Raw genomic sequence first — 27,443 nt, 5'->3', positions numbered from 1 at the left:
ACTACTGTCCAGGCTGCCTGTGTACGGCTTCATGAGCCATGGGAGCAAGGGATAGGCTGGGTCTCCAGGAATAACTATTGGCATTTCAACATCCCCAACAGTAATTTTATAGTCTGGGAAGTAAGTCCCTTCTTGCAGCTGCTCAAAAAGCCCAGAGTTCCTAAAGATGCGAGCGTCATGCACCTTTCCCGGCCATCCCACATTGATGTCGGTGAAATGTCCCTTGTGATCCACTGCTGCTTGCAGCACCATTGAGAAGTACCCCTTGCAGTTTATGTACTGGTTGGCAAGATGGTCCGGTGCCAAGATAGGGATATACGTTCTGTCTATCGCCCCACCAGAGTTTGGGAATCCCATTGCAGCAACGCCATCCACTATGACCTGCACATTTCCCAGAGTCACTACCCTTGATAGCAGAACGTCAGTGATTGCATTGACTACTTGATCACAGCAGTCTCTACAGTAGATGTGCCCACTCCAAATTGATTCCTGACTGACCGGTAGCAGTCAGGCACTGCAAGCTTCCACAGGGCTATCGCCACTCGCTTCTCAACTGTCAGGGCAGCGCTCATCTTGGTAAATCAGTAAATCTTACATAACTCATGCACATGTACACTCAGGCTGGGACAAGAAGGAAAGGGCTTAATCTGCAGCAAAGGAGATCTAGATATTAGATCCAAAGCCCAGTTAAGTCTTTCCATTGACCTTCAAAGGGTTTTGGATCAGGCCCTCTGAGTGGGATCTAGTCACCGGAGTCAGGGTTTCCAGAAGCTGGCTCCATCCCATAATCTCACTATTGGGGAGATATAATCATCTACAGTAAATTGTCACATGTGTCTTACAATTCTTTTTCAAAACCCAACAAAAACCAAACACAGGAAATTCCCAAAGAACTGTGTTAAGATACACACTTGACTGTAAATAGTTAACAATTAAGATGAGACAACCATATTATAACAAACTGTATTTTTCTATAAAATGCTGGAAATTCAAAGCTAACAAAAAATAATCCAGCAACCCAAAGTTTTGAAAGTCAAGAAATACATAGTTAAGGGTCCTCAAAACAATCTTAGCTCTGAATTGAAGGATTTGGAGTCTCACATTGGAAATTCCATCAACAACTGTGTTGTAGATCGAAGCAACAACCCACCGGCTTCTGCATGGACCCTGCGTCCACTTCAGCCTCAGCGACAGCAACAAACCCAAACACCTCGCCTCTCAATTCCGGCACATGCAGAAGCAGCATGAGAACAGACCTGCTTACTCCCTGAAGTCTCATAAGCCACTAGTATGTCATGACACATGGTGTCATAGTCTCATGAGTTGGGCTGGGGTCAGAGTTAAGGTTATTGTGGAGCCTAGGCTATGAATTTATTTAGAACACAAATGGTTTGCTTGCTCTCGTAACTGGGAAGCTCTGCTGATGCTGGTGATGTGGATGCCTGTGCGGTATCTTAGAGGGCCCAGTGGTCCCCTCTGCTTAAGAGCAGGAGGATGGTATATCCTCTGTATGTCACTGTGACAGGGTGCACTGGCTACAGAGAGACCAGCACCTGGGGAAGGGCAGGTGCTAGCAGGGACCGGGGGAGCTAGGGAGAGCTCCTGACGGGCTGCCAGGACTTACAGGCTCAAGGCTCTGGGAAGAGAGCAAAGGAGCTGGAGCCAGAGGCAGGAGCAGGAGCAGGAGGAACTGAGGCTGCGGGAAAGTGGCTCATGGAATAGAGACAGTGGGCTGGAAGGAAGAGGCAGCAAGAAGCTGCTGTTTGCTGGGGCCCAGAGTAGTGAGCAGACCTGCCCCCCTCCCCCACTAGCTGCCCGGCTGTGGACTGCCAAGCCACTGTGAGGAGTGGCTGGACTCTTGTTGGAGGAGTTCCCCAGAACGGGGGGAAACCGGCTGGTGACACGGCCGGGGGGCTGCGCCACAAAGTAGATGCCGAGCAGAAAGGAGCCATTTAGGGGCTTGCAAGCAGAGGCAAGGATGGGAGTCCCACCACCACCCAAGGGTGCACCTGCTGGGACTGAGCTAATTCCCAAAATGCCCAGCAGGAGGCGCCAGTGTGGTGAGTGACTCCATGACAGTCCCTTTTGCCACCTCTGTAACATCATCCCCCACTCATTGGGTACGATAGCTCAGTGGTTTGAGCATTGGCCTGCTAAGGATTGAACTCACAACCCTGGGTTTGAGGGGGCCACTTAGGGATCTGGGGCAAAATCAGTACTTGGTCCTGCTAGTAAAGACAGAGGGCTGGACTCAATGACCTTTCAGGGTCCCTTCTAGTTCTATGAGATCGGGATAAGACTATATGGAGATATGCCTGGCACCTCTACAATTGTGCTCTTGGGGAGGGGACATCAACTCACTGCACTACAGAGCTACTTTCTGTTAGAAAACCAAACACCTGATAACAGACCATTTCTGGCAAGAACCTGAACATATTTCTGTTTTTAGCAGGTTTTAGCTCCCTACACAGAGATGTCTGTGGTTGCATGTTAAGTGCCAGCCATTCGCTCCACCAGCTCTGGGTCCAGCGGGGCCTCTCTGCAGTGCCAGAAGTGCCTTCGTGCTGCCCGTCCCCTCTGAGCTGTAACTGCATCCCCCACCAGGCCAGCTTCTCCCTTGCTGCCTAAGTGTGAGCCTATGGCATTGGCATTACTGCCCACCTGCACATTGATGGGGTTTCACACCTGGTCTGTGAACCCCCAGCTTAATGCATGTTCCTATGAGCCATCCCCAACCCTACTGCTCAGTGACAGGGCTCCCCACAGGCTCTACCCCCCAATGAGTCATCCCTGTCCGTACCATGCAGTGACATGAGAGGGCAACCCTGGAGTCTGGGCCTTGTGTACCTGGAGCACGTTTCAAGGCGGCTCTCCCCTTCCCCGTGGCCAGTGCGGGTTTGGGGGCGGCTCTCCCCTTCCCTGTGGTCAGACTGTCTCTTGAGGCCTCTCTCTCCTCCCCATCTGAAGCAAGTTTCTGGGTGATTCTCCCTTCCCCTCTACTGATGCATCTTTTGTTGCTGCTTTGTCCTTCGCCGCCTTCAGTGCATCTTTCAGGGCTCCTCTCTCCTCATCCACGGCTGGTGCATCTTTTGTTTGGCATTCTTTGTGGCATGGTCTGGGGTGGCTCTGTCCTCCCCCATGCCCAGCCCATTTTGAGGGGCAGCTCTCCTCTCATCGGCCCCAGGTTTGGGGGGTCGATCTTTCCTTCCCTGTAGCCAACATGGTTTTTGTTGCTGCTTTCACCATACCTATGCCTGGTGTGTGACTGGTGGTAGTTGTGTCCTTCCTTGTGGCTGATGTGTCTTTTGAGGCCTCTCTCTCCTTCTCCCTGCCAAAACGTCTTTCAGAGACAGCACATCTTACCATGCTGTCTTTCCTCCGCTGTGCCCAGCCCATGTCTGGGGGTGTCTCGCTCCTGTCTTGTACCAGGGCCATTTTGGGGAGTGGCTCTCTCATCCCCCATTCCCGGCCCATGTCTGGAAGGAGCTCTGTCCTCGGCTGGCCTGTCTCTGGGGGCGGCTCTTTCTACCCCTCTGTCTGGTCTGTGTCTAGGAGTGTCTCTCTTCTCCCCTGTGCCAGGCCTATTCTGGGGGACAGCTGTGTCCCCGGCCAGCACGGTGCAGGGCCCCGCGTGGGTGCGTCGGTGTTTGACCAGGTGTGAGGCCTGGCTGAAGCACTTCCCGCACTCAGGGCAGGCGTAGGGGCGCTCTCCCGTGTGGACACGTCGGTGCTGAGCCAGAGTGGAGCGGTCACTGAAGCGCTTGTCGCAGACGCTGCATTCGTAGGGCCGCTCGCCGGTGTGGGTGCGCTGGTGGAGGACGAGATTTGAGTTGTGGTGGAAGCTCTTGCTGCACACAGAGCAAACATAGGGTTTCTGGTCCAAGTGGATCTTACTGTGGGTCCGGAGGCTGGAGCTCTGCGAGAAGGCGCGGCCACACTCCCCGCACTGGTAGGGCCGCTCCCCGGTGTGCGTGCGGTGGTGCACGATCAGGTTGGACTGCAGCCGGAAGCTCTTCTCGCACACCGGGCAGTGGAAAGGCTTCTCTCCTGTGTGGATGCGCCGGTGCCGCTGCAGGTCTGAGCTCTGCCTGAAGCCCCGGCCACACTCAGGGCACTGGTTGCACCTCTTAGACTGGGGCAGGCTATTGCTAGTAGGGGATCCTCCCACGACCAGGTCCGTGCAGCAGGAATTAACGGGAGACGACAGAGGGGGCTGCTGTGCCTGGCTGAGAGTGGGGTGTGGCTGTGTCCTGTGCAGGGCAGGAAGCAGCTGTCCAATGCACAGAGGAGAGAGTGGCTGTTCCTTGTGCATAGAGGGGGATGGATGTTCCCTGCCAAGAGTGGAGGGTGGCTGTTCCCTGCGCAGGGGTGGGGGCGGCTGTTCCCTGTCAGGAGTAGGGGACGGCTGTTCCTGGCACACAGGAGGAACAGGCTGTTCCCTGCTTAGCGGAGGGGGCGGCTGTTCCCTGCTCAGGGGAGGGGGCGGCTGTTCCTGGCACACAGGAGGGGACGGCTGTTCCCTGTCAGAAGTAGGGGGCGGCTGTTCCTGGCACACAGGAGGAACAGGCTGTTCCCTGCTCAGGGGAGGGGGCGGCTGTTCCCTGCTTAGGGGAGGGGGCGGCTGTTCCTGGCACACAGGAGGGGACGGCTGTTCCCTGTCAGGAGTAGGGGGCGGCTGTTCCTGGCACACAGGAGGAACAGGCTGTTCCCTGCTCATGGGAGGGGGCGGCTGTTCCCTGCTTAGGGGAAGGGGTGGCTGTTCCCTGCTCAGGGGAGGGGGCGGCTGTTCCCTGCCAGGAGTGGAGGGCGGCTGTTCCCTGTGCAGAACAGGCGGTGGCTGTTTCCTGCGTACAGGAAGGAAAGGCTGTTGCATGCGCACAGAAGGAAGCAGCTGTTGCATGTACATGGGACAGGTGGGGAGCTGCTGTTTCCCACCCTCAGAGGGGGCTGCTGGCTCTTCTCCATCCAGAGAGGGTTTCTTTCTCGTCCGGCCAGGACTCTGGGGCGCTTTCCTCTTGGGCCGCCTTGGTGAGGCCTTTGGCGTGGGAGCTGCTTTGACAGGTGCCTCCGCCTCCCCGTGGTGCTGCACAGCCAGATCCTCAGCGCCCAGCCCCCTCCCCGTGCCTGTGGGGACCAAGAGAGAAGTGGTGCGTGAGCCGAGCCCCAGGCGCAGGGGGAAGCCAGCAGAGGGATCTAAACTAACACTGGCTGGAAAGTGGAATTCAAAGTTCACAAAAAATATTTGAGTTTTTGGAAAAAAAGTTTGTCCCAAATTGGGACAAAAAAACAAAAACTGGAAATGTTCCCCACAACTTGATCCCCGCAATACTTGGTTTGGGACACACCGAGCTGCAGGAACATGTGTGTGAAATGAAATGTGCTCCCTGGGATTCCCGGCTGCCTGTCCAGGCCGGTGCCGTGGAGTCAGGAGCGCCTGGGAGTCCCGGCTCCGGGGCAGCCGCCCGGCCAGCTGCTGATGGCCCTGGGAGCTTGGGAGCCGGGTATCCCAGTGCTTCCAGGCTCCTGGCGCCTCTGTAGTTCAGAAACCCCAGGCCAGGGGCAGCTGCTGAAGCGCTGGGGAGGGACGAGCTGGCGAGACACCAGGCAGGTTTTTGTCAGTCCCCGGCCTGCTTCCTGCCCAAATTCTGTCAGAACTGAGATTTTCCCATGGAACGCTTCAAATTTGCCAAATCATCATTTTGTGATGGAAAAAATCTCCAGCCAGCTCCAAAGTAACCCTGTTATCTAAACCAGGGCAAACTGTTTCCATTTGCATGGAACTGAATCAAAACAAACTTGGTTAAAACCAGAACAAGGACATCCACATGGCCCAGTGCAGCTGTTTAACTGTGTATTACTGTGTATTATACTATACACAGATGCAAAAAGCCTGGGAAACAAGCAGAGTGAACTGGAAATCCTGGCACAGTCAAGGAAATATGATGTGATTGGAATAACAGAGACTTGGTGGGATAACTCACATGACTGGAGTACTGTCATGGATGGATATAAACTGTTCAGGAAGGAGAGGCAGGGCAGAAAAGGTGGGGGAGTTGCACTGTATGTAAGAGAGCAGTATGTCTGCTCAGAGCTCCCGTATGAAACTTCAGAAAAACCAGAGAGTCTCTGGATTAAGTTTAGAAGTGTGAGCAACAAGGGTGATGTCGTGGTGGGAGTCTTATAGACCACCAGACCAGGGGGATGAGGTGGACTAGACTTTCTTCAGGCAACTAACAGAAGTTACTAGATTACAGATGCTGGTTCTCATGGGGGACTTCAATCACCCTGATATCTGCTGGGAGAGCACTACAGCGGTGCACAGACAATCCAGGAAGTTTTTGGAAAGTGTAGGGGACAATTTCCTGGTGCATGTGCTGGAGGAACCAACTAGGGGCAGAGCTCTTCTAGACCTGCTGCTCACAAACTGGGAAGAATTAGTAGGGGAAGCAAAAGTGGATGGGAACCTGGGAGGCAGTGACCATGAGATGGTTGAGTTCAGGATCCTGACACAAGGAAGAAAGGAGAGCAGCTGAATATGGACCCTGGACTTCAGAAATGCAGACTTTGTCTCAATCAGGGAACTGGTGGGCAGGATCCCCTGGGAGAATAACATGAGGGAGAAAGCAGCAAAGAGTCCTGTGGCACCTTATAGACTAATAGACTAACCTTATAGACTAACTAACTGTTAGTCTATAAGGTGCCACAGGACTCTTTGCTGCTTTTACAGATCCAGACTAACACGGCTACCCCTCTGATACAAGAGGGAGAAAGGAGTCCAGGAGAGCTGGCTGTATTTTAAATAATCCTTATTGAGGTTGCAGGAACAAAGCATTCCGATGTGTAGAAAGAATAGTAAATATGGCAGCTGACCAGCTTGGTTTAACAGTAAATCCTTGCTGATCTTAAACAGAAAAAGAAGCTTACAAGAAGTGGAAAATTGGACAAATGACCAGGGAGGAGTATAAAAATATTGCTCAGGCTGCAGGAGTGAAATCAGGAAGGCCAAATCACACTTGGAGTTGCAGCTAGCAAAGGATGTTAAGAGTAACAAGAAGGGTTTCTACAGGTATGTTAGCAACAAGAAAAAGGTCAAGGAAAGTGTGGGCCCCTTACTGAATGGGGGAGGCAACCTAGTGACAGAGGATGTGGAAAAAGCTAATGTACTCAATGCTTTTTTTGCCTCTGTCTTCACAAACAAGGTCAGCTCCCAGACTGCTGCACTGGGCAGCACAGTATGGTGAGAAGGTGACCAGCCCTCTGTGGAGAAAGAAGTGGTTCGGGACTATTTAGAAAAGGTGGACAAGCACAAGTCCATGGGGCCGGATGTGCTGCATCTGAGGGTGCTAAAGGAGTTAGCGGATTTGATTGCAGAACCGTTGGCCATTATCTTTGAAAACTCAAGGTGATTGGGGGCAGTCCAGGATGACTGGAAAAAGGCTAATGTAGTGCCCATCTTTAAAAAAGGGAAGGAGGAGGATCCGGGGAACTACAAGCCAGTCAGCCTCACCTCAGTCCCTGGAAAAATCATGGAGCAGGTCCTCAAGGAATCAATTTTGAAGCACTTAGAGAAGAAGAAAGTGATCAGGAACAGTCAGCATAGATTCACTAAGGGCAAGTCATGCCTGACTAACCTGATTGCCTTCTATGAGGAGATAACTGGGTCTGTGGATGAGGGGAAAGCAGTGGACGTCTTATTCCTTGACTTTAGGGAAGCTTTTGATACAGTTTCCCAGAGTGTTCTTGCCACAAAGTTAAAGACGTATGGGCTGGATGAATGGTCTATAAGGTGGATAGAAAGCTGGCTAGATCATTGGGCTCAACGGATAATGATAAATGGCTCCATGTCTAGTTGGCAGCTGGTATCAAGCTGAGTGCCCCAAGGGTTGGTTCTGGGGCCGGTTTTGTTCAATGTCTTCATTAATTATCAGCAAGTTTGCAGATGACACTAAACTGGGAGGAGTGGTAGATACGCTGGAGGGTAGGGATAGGATACAGAGGAACCTAGACAAATTAGAGGATTGGGACAAAAGAAATCTGATGAGGTTCAACAAGGACAAATGCAGAGTCCTGCACATAGGATGGAAGAATCCCATGCATTGCTACAGACTAGGGACCAAATGGCTAGGCAGCAGTTCTGCAGAAAAGGCCCTAGGGGTTACTGCAGACGAGAAGCTGGATATGAGTCAACAGTGTGCCCTCATTGCCAAGAAGGCTACTGGCATTTTGGGCTGTATAAGTAGGGGAATTGCCAGCAGATTGAGGGACGTGATCGTTCCCCTCTATTCGACATTGGTGAGGCCTCAGCTGGAGTACTGTGTGCAGTTTTGGGCCCCACACTACAAGAAGGATGTGGAAAAATTGGAAAGAGTCCAGTGGAGGGCAACAAAAATGATTAGGGGGCTGGAGCACAAGACTTATGAGGAGAGGTGAGGGGACTGGGATTATTTCGTTTGCAGAAGAGAAGAGTGAGGGGGGATTTGATAGCAGCCTTCAACTACCTGAAGGGGGGGGGGTTCCCAAAGACGATGGAGCTCGGCTGTTCTCAGTAGTAGCAGATGACAGAACAAGGAGCAATGGTCTCAAGTTGCAGTGGGGGAGGTCTAGGTTGGATATTAGGAAACACTATTTCACTAGGAGGGTGGTGAAGCACTGGAATGGGTTACCTAGGGAGGTGGTGGAATCTCCTTCCTTTGAGATTTTTAAGGTCAGGCTTGACAAAGCCCTGGCTGGGATGATTTAGTTGGGGATTGGTCCTGCTTTGAGCCATAGGTGCCAACTTCTCCTGGTGCCTGTGGGTGCTCGCGACCCCTGGCCCCGCCCCAAATTCACCCCTGCCCCACCCCCATTCTAACCCCTTCCCCAAAGTCCCCATCTCAACTCCGCCCCCTCCCTGCCCCTATTGAACTCCTTTCCCAAATCCCCGCCCCGGTCTTGCCTCTTCTCCGCCTCCTCCCCTGAGTGCGCCGTGTTCCCGCTCCTCCCCCCTCCCTCCCACAGCTCGTTACGCCACGAAACAGCTGTTCCGCGGCAGCAAGCACTGGGAGAAGCAGGGAAGGCGCGCTCGGGGGAGGAGGCGGAGGTGAGCGGCAGCGGGGGTGGGGCGGGGCGGGGAACTGTCGGTGGGTGCAGAGCACCCACCAATTTTTCCCCGTGGGTGCTCCAGCCCCGGCGCACCCACGGAGTCGGCGCCTGTGCTTTGAGCAGGGGGTTGGCCTAGATGACCTCCTGAGGTCCCTTCCCACCCTGAGATTCGATGATTCTAAAGTGTCTGTCTATCTCTGGTATTGACAGGCCCCAGCACCATAGTATGCAGGCACCTCACAGTCCTTAATGTGTTTATCCACATGCATGCCTGGGAGGCAGGGCAGGGCTGTTATCCCCTGGGATGGGAACTGACACACACAGGGACTAAATGACTTGCCCAGGGTCACACGGGGAGTCTGTGTCAGAGGTCAAACAGAAGCCAGGTCTTCAACATCCAAGGCCAGCGAGTAAGCACCAGGCCACACTTCCCGATCATGCAGCTATCTGCACTACTGCATCGCTGTACACACCCAAGCCTGGTGGAGGTCAGAGTAACAGTAGCTTGGAAGTGGTGACCATGAGAGACTCATGCCTGGATTCACCGTGGTGAGGAGCGGAAAGGAAAGGCAGAACATGTCTTGATTCTGCCTCCCCCATGGCTCAGTGAATCCGGCCGTGGCACAGGGCTGCAGGAGCTCCTGGCTGTGTGACTAAGCTCTGCCTTCCCCCTGGCTCAGCAGACGCAGCCAGGAGGCACTGCCATGGGAGCTCGTGGCTGGGATCCCAGGATTTTACTTTCTGAGCTGGCTGATTCATCCCTCACCTGTTGGGACGTCCCTCTGGGTCTCCTGCTCCTCAGGGGCTGGGGAATCGGGGATGCACGGCTCCTCCCCTCGCTCCAGCTGAGAGATCAGGGCTGGTTTGCGAACCGGACAACCTGCCCATGGGGAAGAGAAAAGACGCAATAAGGGCGCTGTCAGCGAGCCCCAGGCCTTGGTACAAAGGTCCCTCTCTGCTGGGGAGGGGACGATGGGGAAGTGTGACAACCAGTGGGAGGAGGGGTAGGCACAACCCAACGGTGACAACTCTGAATCCACAGAGCCAGATAAGAGCACTCTCTGCTGGAGCACGAACCCCCAGCTCAGGCAGGCAGGGAATACAGGCAGCGTGTGTGGGGGGGCGTGCGTGCATGTGTGTACTCAGATAGGGAACCCCAGGATAGCATCACAGGTTCAAAGGCCAGCAGGGCCCATTCTATCCAGCCAGTTTGGCCTCGTGCACCGAGCCAGGTACGTAAAATTCTACAAAAAAAAATGTTTCCTTTGGACAGTGCCATTTCAACTTAAGGACATTTTTTCACACAAGCAAATAATTTTCAAAATGAAAATTCTTTGGAAAATATAAAAAATGAAAATACTGCAAAATAAATGTTGTTTTGAATATTTTCTAAATTACATTGTTTACATTATGGGCAGGGCATCGCAGGACGTAGTTCAAAGTGTCTCCTGTTTATGCTGTGGTTTCTTATTTATTTATTGTGTTATGGTAAAGCCGTAGAGCCCCAGTCATGGAGCAGGACCCTATTGCGCCAGGTGCTGTACAAACACACAACAAATAGACACTTTGTACCCGAAAAAGCTCACAGTCTAGTACATAAGAAGAGACAACAGATCTATGCAGACAGACGGAGGAATACAAGGAAAAAACAATGTAACTGTTACCGGGACAAACAAAGACACAACAGTAACATTAACTAAATAGGTTTCAGAGTAGCAGCTGTGTTAGTCTGTATCCGCAAAAAGAACAGGAGTCCTTGTGGCATCCGAAGAAGTGGGCTGTAGCCCACAAAAGCTTATGCTCAAATAAATTTGTTAGTCTCTAAGGTGCCACAAGAACTCCCATTACCTAAATAGACAAAACATAGGGTGGGGGAAGGGGTAGAAGAGAGAGAACAATGTCATGCTAGTTCCAAGATTTACGTCACGTTAGTTCCACAGGTGTCAAGCTGTTTCACTGCAACATAAACAGGAGACACTTTGATCTAGAAAATAAGTCAAGATGTTTCAATCTGTACTAAGCAGCCATGGCCCTTAGTGTATTTAATAAATAAATACATATTTTGACTATTATGTCGTAAGATTACAAATCATGACATGAGAGTACATGTCCTCGTGTGCACCCTATATAATGAAATAATGTAAAAATAATATAAAAATGAAAATAAAACACATTTTAAAACAATACTTTTCAGACTATCTGTTTCATGGGAAATTACAAGGATATTTGGTTTTGTTCTGATTTGGGATGAAAACAAATTTTGAAATGTCGAAACGAAACAGAAATTTGGAGTTTTGACCAGACTTGCTCCTGCATAACCCAGGCCAGAGAGTCTTACCCAGAGATTCTTGCTTCCAGTCCATCACAGAGGTGCTTAGGAAATTACTTTTTAAAAAAATGTTGATTAAAAGCGGTGGGGAAGGGGGTGTTTTTTTTTAAACCGTTTCGGGCTTTTGATGAAAACACACACATTTGGGGGTTTTCAGCAGCTGACACCCAACATATTTGATGGAAAGTTTTTGTGAAAATGTCAGTTTTGTTGAAAAATCCAATTTCCATAGAAAATAATTTTGATGGGAAAGTTTGAAGCAGTTCTATGCTTCATGTGCATGTATTGTGTTTCTCAATCTCCTTGAAAACAAGGGGTGCAAAGATTAGTCTGGGATTCTAATGCCATCTCCCACCAGGAACCCAAGAGACCAGGGAATAGCCTGCAACTAAACATGGGAGAAAAAGTTTCCAACAAAACAGTTTCCGTGGAAACCATGAAACTGCAAAATTGGCTGTCTCCCTGAGAGATGTTTATAAATTCCATTTTGGCTCTTCTGACACAGAATTTTTCACATATTTCAGTTCCATGGGAAATTTCTAATTTCTGACTTTGTTGTCTGAATTTTAGAAATGTGAAATTTCTCACAAGCCAAAAATTCTGGTTCCTCACTGTGCTACCAGGAGCCCGCCAGACTTGGGCATAGCAGAGAACTCACTGAGAGAACTGCTCAAAGACTAGCCATCCAAACTTTATTTTCAACTAAAATTGGGACATTGAACATAAAAATTAGCAGAAATGTTCTGCTTTGCTCAACATTTTTTGATTTTTTTTTCACTGAAAATTTATAAAAAACTCAAAACAAAAATTAGTTTCCACTGAAATTTTCCATGGAAAAAAATCTCCATTTTCTGTCCAGCTCTACTCACAGCCCGAGCTGATCAACATTTTTTTGTTTGACAAAATTTTCGGATGAAAAACAGACTTTATTTCCATGTTAAAAAAATTCTACTTTTCAACAAAAGAGTTTCTGGGGTTTGGTTTTTTCTCTCTCGTTTTTCCTTTATTCCCCCAGTACCAAAACAGTAAAAGTCACGGGGGAGAGAAAGGAAAGAATGGGGGAAAAAACAGAGACAGACAATTTGGTTCTTGTTGAAAAACTTGAAATATTTGTGAAAAAAATATTTTTAGTTTCTTTCAAAACAATTTTTTGGCGGAAAAGATTCACGATTTTCCAGACAGCGTTGCCCAGAGCTTCCACATGAGGCAGGAAGTTTGGCTAATCACCCAACTAACCCAGTGAGCTAATGCTCTGGTAAGTCTCCTGCATGACAGTCCCATACAGCTGCTTCTGCTCCTCATCCAACAGCAACCACTCTGCCTCAGTCAGAGTCACAGCCACATCCTTGAACTGCACCGGCATCTGCAACCACAAAGACATACTGCTCAGCACTGACCACTCCCGGGATAATTCCCTGCTGAGCCCTAGCTGTGCCAGGGACAAATCCTCCCCTGCACTATGCTGTGTACCAGTCCTCCGAGGTCCTTCTCCTCCTCTGTTACTTCCAACTGATGCCTCCCTCAGCTTATAACAATAGGTCTTGTTATTAATCCCTAAATGCATGACCTTGCACTTTTCACTATTAAATTTCATCCTATTACTATTACTCCAGTTTACAAGATCATCCAGATCTTCCTGTAGGATATCCCGGTCCTTCTCTGTATTGGCAATACTGCCCAGCTTTGTGTCATCCGCCAACTTTATTAGCACATTCCCACTTTTTGTGCCAAGGTCAGTAATAAAAAGATTAAATAAGATTGGTCCCAAAACCGATCTCTGAGGAACTCCACTAGTAACCTCCCTCCAGCCTGACAATTCACCTTTCAGTATGACCCATTGTGGTCTCCCCTTTTAACCAGTTCCTTATCCACCTTTCAATTTTCATATTGATCCCCATCTTCTCCAATTTAGCTAATAATTCCCCATGTGGAACTGTATCAAATGCCTTACTGAAATCGAGGTAAATTAGATCCACTGCATTTCATCTGTCTAAAAAATGTGTTACCTTCTCAGACCCAGGAAGGTCAAAGCTGTGTGAGCTTCTTGCCTGGCCGACAGTCAGCTCAGAGAGAGGAGGCTCCCCCACAGTCCTGACTGGCTTCGTATGAAGTAGTTCCACAGCATCTCCCCAGTGACTCCGTGACACCGAGCCAGTGTCGAAGGAAACAAGACACACACAAATGGGGTGTGCAACGGTGGGGTTTAGTGGGGGGAGTGGTGTTCTCAGCCACATCAAACAATAACCATACTGTGCCCTGGACAGTATCTCTGGTGATAAGGTGGCCCGCCTGTCAGCGTGAACTGCTTCAATTTGGAGAGCACATTCCCTGCAAGACAGATACCCTCACACAGCGAATATGAGGACCAGGCTGGCACGACAGCATGAGGACCTCCTCCATTTTGGGAAGCACGTTCCCTTCAAAATGGCTGCCCTCATAGAAGGAATCACAGACTCTCATGGAGACCCAACACTGGGCCTTTTCACCTCAAACCAAACCTGTTCAGATCCAAAGCTGGGCTGCGTACTTGGGAACTCACAACACTGCAGGAGAGAGCGCTCAGACGTCACTGTTACAAGGGAGATTTTAAATGAGAGCAGACCATCTCCTGCTCTCCCCAGTAGTATATTTTCCGGCCTCTCGGAACATCTTAGCACAGGTGTGTTTGAGATGCCATCTGTGGCAAATTCACTCCCTCAAAATCCCCTGATTAGCAGCACGGGCAGCTCTCGCTAGCTGAGGTCTCTCCTGTTGACCCTTCTAAGTTGTCGGGGCCACATGAATCCCCAAGCACTCAGATGCCCACAAGTGGCTGCTAACTTGGGGCACTACAGTTTTTAGTTGTCCAGCTGGGAGACGGGTGCGGCCTGGTTTCCAGGGGGGATGTGCTAAGGATAACACAGCTATATCTGCGCAGCATCCGAACCATCAGGCCCAAGTTGACTCATGTTGGGCACCCAAACTCTGAAGCACTCACACTCCATGGAGTTTCTTGAGCAAGGCTTTACAGGGACAAATACAGGAACCCTGGCTCCCCTGTGGCCACAGTCTGTCTCCCCTTCCCACCCCAGCCCCTCACTGACAATGTGATCACTCTCACCTGTAGCCCCGGCCACTGGGCCTCTGGCTGCCCCAACTGGAACCCCTCTGCCAGGGCCACCGCTTGGGCGCCGGTCTCGGGACCACGTTCCCAGACCCAGCCCTGAATTTCCTCTGGCAGGATGGTCAGGAACTGCTCCAGGATCAGCAGCTCCAGGATCTGCTCCTTGGTTCGGCTCTGCGGCTCCAGCCAGCGATGGCAGAGCTCCCGGAGGTGGCTGTAAGCCTCCTGGGGCCCCTCGGCCTCCTGGTAGCAGAATTCCCTGAAGCGCCTGCGCTGTGTCTCTGGGCTGATGCCATAGCGACGCAGGATGGTGGCCTTCACCTTCCCATAGTCACTTGTCTCTGTGATGTCTAGGCTGCCATAGGCCAGCTGGGCTTTCCCGGTGAGGTACGGCTCCAGTCGGGTTGTCCACTCCCTCCTCGGCCACTGGCAGGCGTCAGCCACCTGCTCAAAGGTGGCCAGATAGGCCTCGATATCGTCCTCTGGGGCCAGCTGTGGCAGCTCCAGGGTTCTCCATGCAGGTGCTGGAGTTGGCTTAACCTCGGCAGGGGTCTGCGTGGCTGACAGCTGCTCCTCTCGACATGGTGCCGTTTCCTCCTTCGGCTCGATCCCAGCCTGCTCCAGACCCCTCGGTGACTCTCTGCCCCCCTGGGAGGCAGGGTTTTCACACCCACGTGCACAAGTCGGTGCTGGCACAACTCCGGGAGGAGGCGGCAGTTCTGGTACTCCATGTCTGTGGTTGCAGGCCAGACCTGGCCTCACCTCTGGGAGGATGCGCATGGCCTGCAGCACCTCCTGCCAGACGTCCTCCCAGTGCTGCAGCATCTCCTTCTGCGACGCATACCGGGCCTGCTGCGGCGCCACCCATCTCAGCAGCTCCCCAATGGTGCCGGACTGCACCACAATAGGCAGCCTGCCCGACCGCTCCAATCCCGCGTCTGGCTCGGGCCCAGCTGAGGCCTGCTGCTCCGTCAGCCCAGCGGGGCACACCGACTGCTCCACCTGGATCTGAAACTGCAGGTCCAGGGCCCCCTCTGCCCCCGGCCCTGCAGCCATGGCTGCTCCCTGGGGGTGTCCTTATCCCAGCAGGGGATGAGCCCAGACCCCAGGCCTTTCGATCTCATTCATGCCCCTGGCAGGAAGCATCCAGCCTCTGGCTTCCTACCTCAGTGTCTCGTTTTTTACACCACGTGAGCCAGGTGGGGGATCAGGTCCGAGGGCTCAGAAGCACAAACTGTCTCGCAAAGCCAGAGCGACCTCCCGGAGCCGGCAATGCTGCTGTCTGGAATGAAGGGCTTCTCCCGCAGCTCCTGAGAGGGCAAGGGAAACACAGACAGTGAGGGGGCCATTCCGTGGTACCGAGGGATTTGAGTGCTTAGCTCACCCTGCTAACTCCTGGTAAAAACGACAACGGCCGAGTTGTCCCTGGGACTGTGCGTCGTGTTCACTAACACTCCTGTCCTCCTAGTGTGGACGCACCCTTCCCTGCCAGAAAAGCTGTGTGTTCTTACAGCCAGCTAGTGACCACCTCTCCTTGTTAGAGAATTGTCCCAGAGGGGGGATGGGGCAATGAGGGGCACGAACCAGGGACCTGGGAAAACCGAGTTCAGTTCCCTGCTGTCAGACTCTGTCTGTGTGCCTGGGACAGTCACGCATGCATGCAGAGCTTCCAGAGAAAAACCGAAAGGCCCCTGCCTGCCTCTCCCACAAATACCCCCAGTTCCCTGCCCCAACCCAGCACAGACAGGTCCCTTTATGACCCTCCCTGTCCATCCCTCCACATGTACCCCTAGGGCCCTGCCCCCTGTCAGCACAGCCAGCCCCCTCCGTGCCCTGTGTAGGGTGATATGGGGTTGCAGCTGCATTCATTAGGGTTTGTCTACATAGGGAAATTGGCTGGCACCGCAACAGTGCAATAACCATGGGTTAGTTGGGCTGAATCTGCCCCCCCACCCGACATGAGGCTCACACAAATGTCCAGCTGGCCTGATCCTCAGAGGAATCATAGACTATCAGGATTGGAAGGGACCTCAGAGGTGTCTAGTCCAAGCCCCTGCTCAAAGCAGGACCCGTCCCCAGACAGATTTTTACCCCAGTTCCCTAAATGGTCCCCTCAAGGATTGAGCTCACAACGCTGCGTTTAGCAGGCCTATGCTCAAACCACTGAGCTATCCCGCCCCTCAGGGAGCACATGGGATGCTGGATGGGTCTGTTGCCTCCCCCTCCCCCAAGCTCACACACTTCATAATCCTTCGCCTCCTCTCACACAAACACCCCCCAACTCGTTCTGTTGGCATCACACGCCTCATGCCCTTCGCCCCTACTTGCATCCTTCCCACCGGCAAGCGCTGGGGTTCTGTTCAGCCGGGCTGGCAAGCCCCCCGCTGTCTGTGTGCAGGGAGAAAGCTGCAGCCTGATCAAACCCGCCGTTGTTCTCTCCAGTTCCGCCTTTGGGCTGAGCTTCCTTGTAGTGTCTAACTCCTCCCTACTCGTGCCCTGCATTTTAACCCCACGGTAGCCTGCTCTGTTTCCACTGTGCTTAGCGCTTCCATTGCATTTGGACAAAGAACTCCTCCTCTCGCCTAACAGTTGGACAGAAGCCTCCCGGAAATGGGGAAAATGTTTTACAGGCAGAATTTCCCACTGCTTACGTTTGCAGATGACACAAAGCTGGGTGGGGGATTACCAGCACTTTGGAGGATAGAGCTAAAATTCAGAGGGATCTTGATAAATTGAAGAACTGGGTGACAGACAACAAAATGAAATTCAGCAAAGAGAAATGTAGAGTGCTGCACTTAGGGAAGAAAAACCACATGCACAAACACAGAATGGGGGGAAACTGTCCTGGCAGCAGCACTGCTGAGAAGGATCTGGGAGTTGTGATGGCTCACAACCAAAACATAAGCCAGCAGTGCGATGCTGTTGCAAAAAAGGCAAATGCAATTTTCGGTTGCTTTAACAGAGGCACAGCAGGCAAGTCATGGGAGGTGATAGTACCCCTCTACTCGGCGCTGGTTAGGCCTCAGCTGGAGTTGTGTACAATTTTGGTCACCAATGTATAGAAAGGATGTAGAGAGAAACTGGAAAGGACCCAGAAGTGAACGACAAAGATGGTCACAGGAATGGAATGCAAGTCATGCGAGCAAAGGCGGAAGGAACTGGGTATGTTTAGTTTGCAAAAGAGGAGATTAAAGAGAGACGTGACAGTGATCTTCAAATACTTGAAAGGCTGCCATAAAAAAGATGGAGAAAAGAGGCAATGGGTTCAAACTATAGCACAGAAGATTTATGTCTATACTGGTAATTGAGCGACAAAACTTTTGTCGTTCAGAGGGGCAAACCACTCCCCCCCCCAAAAAGTTTTGCTGTGGCAAGCATCATTGTGAACAGTGTGTTGTCAGCAGGAGCGCTCTCCTGTCGACAATGTGAACGCTGTTCATTGGGGGTGCAAGTATTTTGTTGGCAAGAGTGCCGACAAACAGCGGCTACGCTGCCCGACTTTTAGCGACACAGCTGTGTTGACACGGCCATGTCGCTAAAAGCTGTGTAGTGTAGACAAAGCCTAAGATTAAATCTCAGGAAAAACTTCCTAACAGTAAGAAGAGTAAGCCAATGGCACAGACCTGCTTAGGGAGGTGAAGGGAGCTCCTTCACTTGAGGTTTTCAAAAGGAGGCTGGATAACCAGCTGTCTTGGATGCACCAGACGAAAGACTGTGGCGACGGTGGAGCATCGCTGAAATGCCGCCGAATTTCTGCAGCAACGCCTCTCGATGACGCCGCTTGTCAGCGGCAAGCAGCGTCATCGAGAGGCATCGCCGCCTAAATGCCGCAGAAATTTGGCGGCATTTCGGCGGATGCTCGACCGCCGGCCAGGACGCAGGTGCATTTAGATGCCCCCACAGGCACCATGGCGCCCGTGGGCACTGCGTTGGGGACTCCTGGGTTAGTGTAACACCTGGCTAGAAAGGGTTAAACATCCTGCAAAATAAATAACCCTCAAAAGACATGTGGGGAGATGATGTTTGTGTTTTTGTGTATTTACATATGTATGAGTAAGGTCCACAATGTAATCAACACTCTCTGTCTATGCTGTATTCTGATATCATTTAAATTAATTGTAATGTACTGTGAATGATGGAGGAACAAGCAAATGGCCTTATGTTAATTCATGTAGCTACGTACTGGTGATGGACCTTCTTCAAAGTCATCCTAGTTACCTTTTGTTCCCTGAGGAACTCCCAACTTGTCAAAAGAGACCAGCACAGGCAGACATGGGTTCAAGGCCCAGCTCCGCCAGGGATTCCCTGCATAACCTTGGGCAAGTGACTGAATCGCTGGAGGCCTCAGTTTTCCCCATCTATAAAATGGAGATAACGCTCTCCTACCTCACAGGGCCATGTCAGGATAAAATCCATTCATCTCTGAAGTATTGCCAAACCCTGATGCTCAGGAGCCAGGTCCCCAAAATCCTGAGATTAGCTTAAATATCTTGTCACTTCAGTATTTAAAAAAACAATTTTGGAGCCTGTTTACTCGCCTGCTGGTGTGTGGGCCATTAGGCATCATGTTTAGCAGCTTTTTCCCCCAACCACGGAGGCTGGAATCTTACAGCCAAGGGCCCCATTGCACTAGGCTCGCACACGATGAGGCTAGGGACTGATAAGCCCCTAGAGAGAGACCTCTAGGGATTGTCATACCGGAAATGTACAGGCATAACAATAGCAGTATAATTATTAAACGCTCCATGTAGATACTCTTCCAGAGTGCTTGTTTCCCAGTTCAGTTTATAACCAGACGAGCTATATGCTATTGAATGTCCCTGTGTAGCATTTGTTGTTTTTTTTTCCAGTGGAGTGGGATGGAGTTTCCTTTCTGATTAAATAGACAGACATCACCTTGTTTTAATGTCTCCTGTTGATCTGAGCCACCTCTGGGGTTGGAGGCAGCAGGGGCTGATGATACAGGAATCTCTCATCCAGCACAGAGTTTTTACTAGATCAGAAGAGGAGACGTAGATCTGAATTACTGATGCTGGAGTGGAATGAACTCAGATGAGATAATTTCATGTGCTGCCTCTAGTGAGACTGGAAAATATTTAGACTGAGGCGGAGCTGGTGAATTTTCACCTTTCATCAAAATGTGGGCGGGGTTTTGAAAGGAAACAGTTTTTCATCAAAATGGACAGTTTTGCAAATGTGTATTACATTTTTTTGGTCAAATTCCTTGATTTTCACTGGAAAAAACTCCAAATCCCGAAACCCAATAAATGTTCAGTTTTCAGTAATCAAAGCCCAACAAAGTTTCAGCTTTAAAAACAAAACTGTTTTGGTTTCAGAAAAGTAAAGAACTTTCAGTTTTTCAAGGGAAACCAAAATATTAAGACAAAGATGGAATATATTTTAAAGGAGGGAGGAATAATCTGCTTCCCCGTCCATCGACTCCTCTGTGTCTTGTACTTTGTGCTAAGGGCAGGGCTACGCTCAGCCTTGGGTGCTGCTTGGTACAGAGACTACACAACCAGGGATGCCCTCTCTGTTTGGATTGTGAGAGAAGAAATCGCTCTCCCACTGCCCAGGGCCCCAATCCTGTTGCCAATGGGCAGAAGCACATTGAGATCTGGATGGACAGGTTTGCAAAGCGCAATTTAAGGCTCCTGGAGTCTGGCTGAGGGGGAGATGTTTGTGGACAGGCGCTTTCCCGAGCTGGCTAGAGACACAGGGCTGGCCTTTGGTAAAATGGCACCCTGAGGAAACTTTTGGTGCCTTTTTTTTGAATCTGGATATGGCAGTGGGGGTGGGGGGAGGATGGATGGAAGGGGGCAGCTCCCAGCTCCCATGTCTGAGGAGTGATGAGGGCAGGCAAGGTTATTGTAATGGTTGTGGTATTGCCACACATCCTTCTGCACTGCCTTCAGAGCTGGACAGCTGGAGAGCGGCAGCTGCTGGCCGGGCTGGGACCCCCAGTTTGAGAAATGCTGGTTTCCTCTGTGAAATCTGTATAGTACAGGGTAAAGGTACACAAAAGACCAGATTTCACAGGGGACACCAGATTTCATGGACCTTGATGCATTTTTCCTGGCCGCGAATTTGGTAGGGCCCTACTGATCACCCATATCACCCACTCACAAGGCAGGCTCCGTAGAGACAACAGCAGCAGCGGTGCCCCTCATGATCCCCCCAGACTCACACTGCTGTTCACAACACCGCTCAGCCCACCACTCACATTATAGAAGGGAAAGCAGAATTTACCCTTAAAAAGCCAAGGCGCTAGGACACCTGCCTCTGACAGCTCTGCACATGTCACGCCCACGCCCCCGTGTCTGTCTCAAACAGATGGACTCTCCCTTAGATACCCCCATCTGATCCAGAGCCAGGGCATCCCTCCTGCACCACAGATCCCGCTGTGGCAAAAGCTCGCAGAGCCTCCGTGCACCCCAGCCCCACACAAGTCTGGCTCTAGGGCTGGGGGATCGCTCCCCACTCATGCCCCAGTCAGAGTGTTGGGGTCCCTCCTGCTTCATTTTGGTGGTGACAGGGCCCAGAGCTAGGGGGAGTGGAGAGGTACATGCCTATCTGTTTCCCTCTCACCTCCAGAAGCCACCCTCAACTCACAGCCCACCCTGGGGCCTGGCCCCTGCTCTGCTGCTAGACTGGGTCTTGCTCCCTCCACCAAGGCCCGGCTGTGCTGCATGTGCACCTGTAACACACACCCACCCCTGGATGTGGTGCTCCGTCCCCTCTAGTGGCACCAAGGCCCACTTAGAGATTAAAGTGTCTGCTACAGCCTGAGCTAAGAGCCATGTGGCTTTTAGCTCATGTGGTAGAGACTCATGCATTTAGCTCCAGTGGTCCCAGGTTTGATCCTGCCCGCTGATGACTGGAGCCTGCCAATGTTACATACTTACTCCCTGGGGGGGGTAAGTGGGGGCTCCATCCAGAACAGAGGGCAGGCAGTGTTTGAGAAGGATTGTCCCCATCATTCAGCACAGGGCGCTGCTCCCCTGCCCAGCGCTGGCCCTTTCCCGGGGCTGAGATGCAGCTGACTCTGAAGTGGGGCGTGAAGCCTGTTTATACAGGTGTCCTTCACCTGGCAAGGATCTACAGCTGACTTTGGGGGCAGGCCTGGGGGCACGCGCCCTCTCTGCTGGGATCCCCCAGGCTGGGCGTCACTGTTGCATTGAGTCCAGCACCCACAGCTTGTGTCCACATTGGGCGTGTCTGACTAGGAGGCATCTCCACCCACCTGCCACGGTGAATAGCCAGCGCCCAACTGCCCCCAGCAGGTGAGATGTGGTTGGGGACCAGGGATCCCTGGGAAGTGGAGGCTGGAGAGCTGCCGGTTTCCCCCAATCGTTGTGTTTAGGAATAAAACCACCCCGACAATTAACAGCAGCTGGGCAGAGCTGGGACTGAGCCACCCCAGATGCGATGCAGGGCCTGGCTCAGAATGGGACTAGAGGGTCAGGCCCTCATAGATGCAGGGGCTTCCCCCGACACCCCATCTTCCCCATCAACTTCCTGCGGGGCCAGGATAGTGCTAGGTTCCCAGCGCAGATCCCTGGCGCCACAACTCAACAGCCATCGCTGGCTCTCGAGCTCTTCCCACATTGATGGGGTCTCTCCACTACCACAAAGGGGGGCTATTGGGGACTGAGTGAACTGCCCCACTAGTGGGACATTGATGGGGTCTCTGCCCCCAGAGGCTGGCTCTGTCTCACAACCAGCACATGAGCAGGGTCTCTTCCCAGCGTGAGCCGGGGGTCTCTAGTGGGTGGCAGCCAAGGATTGAGCTGAGAGAAAAATGGCCCCCATGTTCCAGGGACCGACGGGTTCTCTGCTCCACATGAGAGAGAGGGGCTCTTAGGTGTGTGCTATGGGCTGATCTCTGGGGCAAACAGCCCCTAGCGTAACTAATGCAGCAACACCTGCCTGCATCTGCAGGGAGCCTGAGACAATTGCTCTGAGAGGGAGCTGTCCTGGGTAGGACCAATGCAGAGACGCTGGCTCAGTAAGCAGAAAACTAATACAAAGAACCCAAAGTGTATTTTTAGTTTACTCTCCTTTTCTTTTTTTAGTCAGTCTCCTGATCGGTGACCACTTTGGGTTGGTGAGGGTGTCTCAGTGGGAACTCCCCACTGACTGCTGTGGAGCAAGGGTCACACAGAGACCTGAATATAACCCTGTCCCATGGACAAGGGAATCAGCTGTCTCCGGTGACGGAGTATTCATAGACTTGTAGAATTAAAGCCGGGAGGGACCATTAGATCATTGGTCTGACCCTCTGTATAGCACAGACCACTAAATTCCATCCAGTTCCCACTGTATCGAGCCCAGTAACTTGTGTTCAGCTAAAGCCTCATTCAGGATCTGAAAACATCAGGAGATGAAGAATCCATCACTTCCCTTGGGAGTTTGTTCCAGTGATTAATGACCCTCACGGTGACAAATATGTCCCTAGTCTCTCATTTAACTTTGCCTGGCTTCAGCTCCCAGCCATCGGTTCTTGTTCTGCTTTTCTCCGCTAGATTAAAGAGCCTTTTAGCACCCAGTATTTCCCCCCCAGGACAGCACTTTGACTTCCTGGAGCAGGTAGCAACAGGCAGAGTCACAGTAACATAGGCATTGTCAGACTGGGTCAGAGCCAAGTTCCATCCAGTCCAGTATCCCATCTCCAATACCAGACGCTGCAGAGGAAGATATAAGAACCCAGCAGTAGCAGATGGGGGATAATCTGCTCCCCTGAGCACTTAAGCAGGAGGGGTTGCCAGGCATTTTTTGCATTAATTACTCTAGCTCTGGATATTCTTGTTATCCATAGAAATGCCCAGACGCTCTTTGAAGCTTGCTAAGTTCTTGCTCTCAGTGGAATCCTGTGGCAGTGAATTCCACAGGATAATTATGTGCTGTGTGGAAAAGTATTTACTTTGATCTGTTTTGAATTTCCCAACTTTTATTTTCATAGTGTTTCCCTTCGCTCTTGCATTATAGGACAGGGAGAACAGATCTCCTTTCTCTAGACCAGTCAATATTTTATAGACTTTGATCATGTCCCTTCTTGTTCACCCCCTATCAAAGGTTACAATTCCAGCTACGTCTCTCTCTCTCCAGGCTCTGTCTCTTCATAGGTTTTTAATAAACCAAGATTTATACAACTGTGTGATAAAGACCTAATAACTCAAGTTGTCTCAGTTATAATATAACTTGCTTTTATTTTATGGGGAGGTTTACTGTGAACACAGCTGAATAGTCAGCAGGCGGTCTAATCAAATTTTTTGTTATATCAGGTGGAACAGAAATATGTGTGCTGCCAGGGTTGCCAACATGTGAATACTGGGCGATCCCTGGCCCAGGAGGTTGCAGAAGTTTTTGGGAGAGCAAGGAGTGCACTGTGACACAGGGGTTGCTGACTACAGGCAGATTTGGGTGGACAGAGGTGGCCTGCGTTCCCATCATCTTTTGCCCACTCTGCAGCATCTAAGGCCTTGACTACACTACAAAGTTTTGTCGGTAAAAGTTATGCCACTTTAATTAAAGCACTTTCATTAAAACCACTGTTGCGTGTCCACACTAGCTCCTTGTGTCGGCAGAGCGCATCCACACTAACAGCTCTTGCATCGACACAGAGAGCAGTGCACTGTGGGTAGCTATCCCACTATGCAACTGGCCACAGGGTACTTTGGGAAGGGTTTGTTGCTTGCAATGCCTCATGGGGCAGGTACATGATGCAGGATTCTGTCAGTCACCTTTTCAATGAAAGTGGGGGGAGAGAGGAGAGTGGTGTGTCTGGGGCAGGGGAGACAGCAGGCTAACTGACCTATCCTGAGGCAGAGTGAGAGGGATAACCCCCCACATCAGCCTCCGGCTCAGCCCACTCTGCCTGCAGTTCTGTGATGCCCTCTGAGTTCTCCCACAGCCTTCTCAGCTGCTGGGAGCGGCATCCTGAGCAGCTCTATGAGCTCTCCATGGCAAAGCAGCACAGCAGTCTCCCTCCCCCACTCCCCGCAGCCGCAGTCTGCCTGCCCCTTTCCTTCCTAGTGCAGGCAGAACAGGCATTCCACATGAATGATTTGCTCTTTGTCCCCCAAAGGGAGCCGCACACTCAGCTGTCAGCTACTTCCCGGAGCTATGAAAGGGGAGGGGCGCATGAGGCCTGCCGGGCAACAGAGATCAAGACAGTGAGCAGAGTGGTGCTGGCAGGCATTGTGGGATACAGGCCGATTCCGGAAGCCAGTTCTGTTGACAAAACAAACAGCAGCGTCTACACTGAGGCTTTGTCACTTTAACTTAAACATAAAGTTTTATGCTCTCGTTGAGGTGGTTTTATTTTGTTGGCAAAACAGCAGAGTTTTGCCACCAAAAGTAGCTTTGCAGCATGTGTCACTTCCCTGTTTTGTCAGCAAAAAGCAGCTTTTGCCGACAAAACTTTGTAGTGTAGACAAAGCCTAACTAATGACTTAAAAGACTGTGATCTACCAGACATTGTGCTGATTCACTCAGGCAGAAAGGATCTGGGCCTTATCCTCATTCTTTGGATGAAAGCAGATTTGGTCTGCATTGGAGATTTGCATCCAGGACCTCTGATAGCTTGGCTAAGGCTTCGTCTACACTACCAATTTATGTTGGTATTACAACATCACTCAGCAGTGTGGAAACCTAACCCCCAGTGTAGAAAGCGTTTCTCCTGTTGACACGGCTAATGCTTCTCGGGAATGCGGAGAACCTATGCTGATAGGAGAAGCTCTCCCGTTGGCATAGGTAGCATCCTCAGTAAGCGCTACAGCCGCGCCAGTGCAGCTGGGCCACTGCAGCACTGCAAGTGTAGACAAGCCCTGATTGTCTGCATAATTCTGACAGTGACAATATGGCAGCCATCACTAAGTGTTGGAAGAACATTAATAGGGAAATGAGAGGGTTCATGGACAAGGTGTAGGGTTTGTCACAGAAACATTATGAGCTCTGACCCTGCAGTGTTTCTCAGAGATGGAGTCCATCTATTGGGCAGGGGACAGAGGATCTCTCTCTCAACCATAAAACTGTCAATATTTTGGGACAGAAACCCTGTCTGTGATTTCTTTCACTGACACGGCTACAAACTCCACCCTTCAACCATTCTGAAGCACAACCAGGACCACCACTGCTCTGTAACAGAGCTGTCCTTCATTCCAGGCACTGCATGTGAGTTGGGTTATCAGAGGGGATAAGTAATGGCAATAGAAACATTGTATATCAGGGAGGGAGGAGTCCAGGAAGATACATTCCCTCCTTGCTGTGGGCTGGGCAGGGAGGGGAGCCTGGAAACAGTAGTGTGGAGGAAGCTAGGCTGGAGTGGGGGAAAACCGTGGGCCAGGGGTATAGCTGGGGAGGTGTGCCAAAGAAGTGCTAGAGAGGGGCCTAGCTGATGTGTACTGAGGGGCTGGCTGGCTGGGTATGCAAATTGCAGGACACGATATATACAACTGCCTAAATGACTACTAACTCCTACCGAAACAATATCTTCTCCTGTTCAAAAAAGTAGGAAATTCAACGACAGAAAAAGATGTTAACGCAGAGTGATGCTTGCTGGGTGGTATGTCGGACCCTTGCAGCATGCTGAATTGAGCAAAACTCAAACTTCTGAAAAGCAGGAAATGCAATTTGTGCTGATGCCATGCCTCTGGTGAACACCTGGCACTAATGAGTGTAGTCCCAACCTTTGCACACCTGTGCAATAAAGATTTAACAACTCAAGTTGTCTCTGTTAGAATTTTTATTTTATGGGGAGGGTTACTGTGAACACAGTAGAATAGTCAGCAGACAGTCTAACCAGCTCTGCCTTCTTTTAGCAATGCCCCAGTACACCATGTTACAGGTATACCTTTTTACTTGGCCAATCCCACAATTGCTGAAATGTAAAAGCTCCTTTTACTGCTCATTCACAGGATTCCATATGACACTATTAAAGGACAAAAAGGAAAAAACAAAGTTGCCCAGCTGAAAAAGGGCAGAATTAAGGTTATACTGGCAACCTTAACTCTTCATTTCCTGGTTTTCAGAAGTCTGAAGTTTGCTCAACTCAGCATTCTGAAAGGGCATACAACCAAGCTGGGTTAACTCAGCCTGAATGTAGTTCTTTTGCCATTGAAATCTTGATTACCCTAGTTGAAAAGATATCTTTGGTGTGTGACATTGTTCTTGTAGGTTAAAAGTGCGTTTGGAGTGCTTGTAGGATTTTACGTGGGTCAACCTGGTCTGCTGCAGATATAATCCGGATGCTGTTGGAGCATGTGGCAGCCCTTGATCCTTACAGCTAACAGTGTGGCTGCTTTTTATTTTGTTTTCCTTTTTATCCAGCCCCTTTGTAATTTTGTAGTTTTCCCGTTGTGATCTAAAGAATGTCCAGTGGCTGAACGCATCTCCTTTTGTGTCTGCTTGTTCAGGGACAGGGATCTGGCACATGACCAGGACTTGTGTTAGGCTTGGGAGGATGAGAGTTTTATCGGTAAATGTCAGTAAACGTCAATTTCTCCCAACACACACAAAGGGATGAAAAATGATTGCTACCAGTTATAACTGAAATTTACAGATAAGCAAGATAAGAAAAATGCTGCTGGAGAATTACTTAGAATTCAATGTAAGAATATTTACATTGTATATTTTGACATGTGACATTGCCAATTTGTGTTTTAATAGTTATAAAACTTTAATTCTTTGAATTTCAACATCTGTCATTAACTAAGTATTATCGGACACACATGCAATTTCCTGAAATTGCAGAAATGTACATTGATAAAAATAGAAAAAAAATGTTTAAAACCCAGACATTTGGGCAAATGTGGAAACTTAAATCGACAAAAATATAAATATATAAAAAAGAAGCTTTAAAATAAGCAGATATTATCCAGTGAAATTAGAAAAAAGAAAATTCAGTCTTGACAAGTCTAATTATTGTTT

The 27,443-nt window shown here is 50.5% G+C and overlaps 1 protein-coding gene across 2 annotated transcripts in view; it reads right to left on the bottom strand.

Annotated features, from left to right (window-relative positions):
• Positions 1-295: 295 nt before the first annotated feature.
• Positions 296-27,443, bottom strand: part of LOC123368288 (neurotrophin receptor-interacting factor homolog) — a 28,562-nt gene continuing 1,414 nt past the window's right edge. Inside the window, exons 1-5 of one of the 2 annotated variants that reach the window (XM_045012953.1) lie at positions 16,838-16,957; positions 14,511-15,823; positions 12,647-12,773; positions 9,848-9,961; positions 296-5,124 (exon numbers count right to left, since the gene is read on the bottom strand). In XM_045012953.1, the coding sequence (XP_044868888.1) occupies positions 3,344-5,124; positions 9,848-9,961; positions 12,647-12,773; positions 14,511-15,569 (3,081 nt within the window). In that variant the 5' untranslated portion in view covers positions 15,570-15,823; positions 16,838-16,957 and the 3' untranslated portion in view covers positions 296-3,343. Of the gene's footprint in view, positions 5,125-9,847; positions 9,962-12,646; positions 12,774-14,510; positions 15,824-16,837; positions 16,958-27,443 lie in introns of those variants that run through there. The other variant, XM_045012952.1, reaches the window with a different exon arrangement.

This window comes from Mauremys mutica, chromosome 4 (assembly GCF_020497125.1).
Source record: "Mauremys mutica isolate MM-2020 ecotype Southern chromosome 4, ASM2049712v1, whole genome shotgun sequence".
Lineage (NCBI taxonomy): Eukaryota > Metazoa > Chordata > Testudines > Geoemydidae > Mauremys > Mauremys mutica.
The sequence above is the reverse complement of the archived record's forward strand: the minus strand, read 5'-3'. Positions and strand labels throughout refer to the sequence as shown.